The following is a 4794-nucleotide window of genomic DNA, read 5'->3' as shown; positions in this document are numbered from 1 at the left end:
CCCGTGTGAGCTCCCTGGTGCGAGGGCCCATTTCTCTGCCCTCTCCCCATGCACAGCTCCCTCCTTCCTGTGGGCAGCCTCCATCCACATTTCTGACCTTCCTAACCTTTCAGATGTAGCTTCCTCCCTATATTTAGTTGTGGGGTTTCTTCTTCCAGTCCTTGGGTTGCTCTCTGGTTTATTTAATATTTGAGGATGATATCTAGTTTTAAATGTGGGACAGGGTGAGCTCAGGCTCCTCCTATTCTGCCATCTTCCCAAGCTCCTCTGGATTCACGTTCCTAAAATGACTTTTTAAATAATATGATATGTATGAGACCAATGTGCATGAATAACTGAAAAACCACTGTAATTCATGTGGTCCAAAAAGGCATTTTGAACCAGCAGCACTCAGCATGATAGAAATTAAGTGACTTATGAAACAGAATTTTATTTTTGTAAATGGTCCACAGTCCTTTCTCTGAAAAGGCATATGGCTCTGAAAAGAATTTTGGCTTCAAAAATTTAGTTCCCCATGTAAATGGCAATTTCTAAGGACCCCCCACAGGGATTTACTGGCACTTCATTTTATGGTAGCTTTCCTTGGGTATTTATGCAGCAAAACCCCCATCCCATTTCATATCCCTTTGGCTTTATCTCTCGTCTAATGGGCTCAAGAAAAGGTTGGATTGCTCTAGTTTACCTAGCTTTTGTCTCACTGTTTGGCTCAGAGTGACACCTTTCACAGGTTTCTACATTCAAATCAAAGGTTATTTAGAATTTATTTTAAAAGTTCACATGGAACACACAGCACACATGAAGAAATAGTGGGTTTTCCTGCAACTTGTAACAGATTTCAAAGGATTGAAGCCCCCACCCCTCCCCCCGCCAGTGTGTTCTTCCTTCACTGATATATAGGAAGCTAGAAGTCAATTAAATGGAAAGCACTTGGATAATCACCAACTACTTTGAAATTCAGCATGTACCTAAAGGAAAAGGAAACAAAGAAAGGAAAAAAAACCATGCACCAAGAAGAAAAACACAATGAGCCTTAAAGTGCATTACCATTACCCTCAGTCTTCCTATCCATCAAATCACTTGAGGTAGAGGAAGGATTCACCTTAGTTCTCTTAATTGCCAAACAGCCTCCTCTTATTTTGATGTAAAACCATAGGGACAGGTCCCACTGTGACATCTGCATGTTTACACTTCAACCACCCTGGTTGAAAGGAAGAGCTTCAACAGAAACCCACAGGCACACGGACAATCACACCACCTTCCCCCTCAATCTCCAGGCTGCATGACACAGGAAGGCTGTTATTGGTTCAGCCCTAGTCACCCCACCACCCTTTGGGCCAATGGCCGTGGATCCTGCGCTGCCAGTTGCTTATTGGCTGCTGCTAGCGGAGGCTGGGAGCACAGCTGCTCTCATTGGATGACCCCGTCATCCAGGCATAATTGCAGGGCAAGAAGCTTTTTGTGTCAAAAGGGAAAGATGATAGGCTCCCAAGGCACAGAATCAGATAAATTTGAATGAAGTAAAGTATGGCTTTCTCTTATTCTATTTATGTATTTATGTATTTATGTATTTATGTATTTATTTATTTATTTTTATTTTATTGTGTCTCGTTAGTCACCTAAAGTAGGCCTTTCCCAAGGTCGGGAGCTTGAGTAGGGCATGATTCTGCATAGTTTGAGTTTTCTGCATGGTGTTTGGGCCTTCTTTCATGTATTTCACTGAATTAGGATGAGGGGATACGTTGAGGGATTGTGAATGGGGTAAGTGTGAGTTTTGTATCTGCTACAGCGCTTCACTTGTTGCTATATCAACACACTCGAAAATTCTCTAGACGATACTACTCTACACAAGTGGGAGAAGGAGAATACAAAAGGCAAGTAAAATTATTGTGGCCCCAACTGTGACGTAGAGTCCCGACGACGCTGACCTGAAGGAATGGGCCACTTAGGAAAGTGATAAAATGCGACATGGTCAAGGAAAATCATAACAGACTGCAGCACACACATATATTAAAGTGGACTTGCGCACGGTAAAGGTGTTTGAAGAACGGGCAGAATGGCACAGGTCGAAACGCTAGAGTAGGTGGCACTCTGGAGAGTTACAGGTCTCTTTGTGCCAAGTGAGGTGGCTCTGAAAAGAGCCTTTGGTTTGCGAGGTGGTCAGGTGGTCCGGGGGCAGCTCATTTGCGTCTGTTGAACCTGATGACGGCCTTGGTGGCCTCAGACACGGCGTGCTTGCCAATCTCCCCGGGCAGCAGCAGGCGCACGGCTGTCTGGATCTCCCTGGAGGTGATGGTGGAGCGCTTCGTGGTGCGGAGCAGGTGAGAGGCCTCGCTGGTGATGCGCTCGAAGATGTCCTTGACGAACGAATCCATGACGCTCACGGCCTCCTGCGAGAGGCTCAGGCCGTCGTGAACATTCCTCAGAACCCTGGGGAAGTAGGTGGCGAAACTGTCGGGGCAGCGGCGACGGCCGCAGCGGCCACGGCGGCGGCCTCCGCGCTTCGGCTGCTTCTGCTTCGGGCTCTTCGGGTCCGCTGCCGTGGGCTCCTCGGTGCCGAGGCTTTCCTCAGAAGAGGTCTCACAGCCAGGCTCAGCCATGTGGGGCTCGCCTTCCCGACAGCTCAGAAGGAAGGGCACTGGCGGCAGCTTGAGCAGCGCAGGCCCATTTATAGTCGCTTCATTTCCTGACGTCACCGGCAAGTCCTATCTGATTGGACAACATGCAAAACCAAGAAGCGGGTCACTGAGCCAGGTCCTGTCAGATCTGACTGCTTGCCCTCGAGCTTGACGTCTCTTCAGTCAGAGTCGGAATCAGGCGTCCTCTAATTTTCTTGTGACGGCCTCCAGAAAAATGTTCAAACATTCCTTGTAAAGGTGTAGTTTCCTCCAGATTTCCAGTATGAAATTTTTTTTTTAAAGAGAATCAGAGAGAGAGGGAGGGGAGTAGGGGGATGGGCAGGGGGAGAGGGAGAGATTCCCAAGCGGGGTCCAAGCTCAGCACAGAGCCTGAAGTTGCTCTGTATTTCACAACCCTGAGATCGTGACCCGACATCTGGAGGTACACTACTTCTTTACACGGAATGTTTGAACTTTTTTCTGGAGGCCGTCACAAGAAAATTAGAGGACGCCTGATTCCGACTCTGACTGAAGAGAGGTCAAGCTCGAGGGCAAGCAGTCAGATCTGACAGGACCTGGCTCAGTGACCCGCTTCTTGGTTTTGCATGTTGTCCAATCAGATAGGACTTGCTGGTGACGTCAGGAAATGAAGCGACTATAAATGGGCCTGCGCTGCTCAAGCTGCCGCCAGTGCCCTTCCTTCTGAGCTGTCGGGAAGGCGAGCCCCACATGGCTGAACCTGGCTGTGAGACCTCTTCTGAGGAAAGCCTCGGCACCGAGGAGCCCACGGCAGCGGACCCGAAGAGCCCGAAGCAGAAGCAGCCGAGGCGCGGCGGCCGCCGCCGCGGCCGCCGCGGCCGCCGCCGCTGCCCCGACAGTTTCGCCACCTACTTCCCCAGGGTTCTGAGGCATATTCACGACGGCCTGAGCCTCTCGCAGGAGGCCGTGAGCGTCATGGATTCCTTCGTCAAGGACATCTTCGAGCGCATCACCAGCGAGGCCTCTCACCTGCTCCGCACCACGAAGCGCTCCACCATCACCTCCAGGGAGATCCAGACAGCCGTGCGCCTGCTGCTGCCCGGGGAGATTGGCAAGCATGCCGTGTCTGAGGCCACCAAGTCCGTCATCATGTTCAACAGATGCAAATGAGCTGCCCCCGGACCACCTGACCACCTCGCAAACCAAAGGCTCTTTTCAGAGCCACCTCACTTGGCACAAAGAGACCTGTAACTCTCCAGAGTGCCACCTACTCTAGCGTTTCGACCTGTGCCATTCTGCCCGTTCTTCAAACACCTTTACCGTGCGCAAGTCCACTTTAATATATGTGTGTGCTGCAGTCTGTTATGATTTTCCTTGACCATGCCGCATTTTATCACTTTCCTAAGTGGCCCATTCCTTCAGGTCAGCGTCTTCGGGACTCTACGTCACAGTTGGGGCCACAATAATTTTACATGCCTTTGGTATTCTCCTTCTCCCACTTGTGTAGAGTAGTATCGTCTAGAGAATTTTCGAGTGTGTTGATACAGCAACAAGTGAAGCGCTATAGCAGATACAAAAGTCACACTTAACATTCACAATCCCTCAACGTATCCCCTCATCCTAATTCAGTGAAATACATGAAAGAAGGCCCAAACACCATGCAGAAAACTCAAACTATGCAGAATCATGCCCTACTCAAGCTCCCGACCTTGGGAAAGGCCTACTTTAGGTGACTAACGAAACACAATAAAATAAAAATAAATAAATAAATAAATAAATACATAAATACATAAATACATAAATAAAATAAGAGAAAGCCATACTTTACTTCATTCAAATTTATCTGATTCTGTGCCTTGGGAGCCTATCATCTTTCCCTTTTGACACAAAAAGCTTCTTGCCCTGCAATTATGCCTGGATGACGGGGTCATCCAATGAGAGCAGCTGTGCTCCCAGCCTCCGCTAGCAGCAGCCAATAAGCAACTGGCAGCGCAGGATCCACGGCCATTGGCCCAAAGGGTGGTGGGGTGACTAGGGCTGAACCAATAACAGCCTTCCTGTGTCATGCAGCCTGGAGATTGAGGGGGAAGGTGGTGTGATTGTCCGTGTGCCTGTGGGTTTCTGTTGAAGCTCTTCCTTTCAACCAGGGTGGTTGAAGTGTAAACATGCAGATGTCACAGTGGGACCTGTCCCTATGGTT

General features: G+C 49.1%; 1 protein-coding gene and 1 pseudogene across 1 annotated transcript; one reads left to right on the top strand and one right to left on the bottom strand.

Moving 5' to 3' along the window:
* Positions 1–2177: 2177 nt before the first annotated feature.
* Positions 2178–2597, bottom strand: LOC144380380 (histone H2B pseudogene; annotated as a pseudogene).
* A 747-nt stretch (positions 2598–3344) lies between these two features.
* LOC144380379 (histone H2B type W-T-like) lies at positions 3345–3764 on the top strand. The gene has a single exon (XM_078064014.1). The coding sequence runs from the start codon at positions 3345–3347 to the stop codon at positions 3762–3764; it is 420 nt and encodes a 139-aa protein (XP_077920140.1).
* The last annotated feature ends 1030 nt before the right edge of the window (positions 3765–4794 follow it).

The sequence above is a fragment of the Halichoerus grypus genome, chromosome X (genome assembly GCF_964656455.1).
Source record: "Halichoerus grypus chromosome X, mHalGry1.hap1.1, whole genome shotgun sequence".
NCBI classification, from domain to species: domain Eukaryota; kingdom Metazoa; phylum Chordata; class Mammalia; order Carnivora; family Phocidae; genus Halichoerus; species Halichoerus grypus.
The sequence above is the reverse complement of the archived record's forward strand: the minus strand, read 5'-3'. Positions and strand labels throughout refer to the sequence as shown.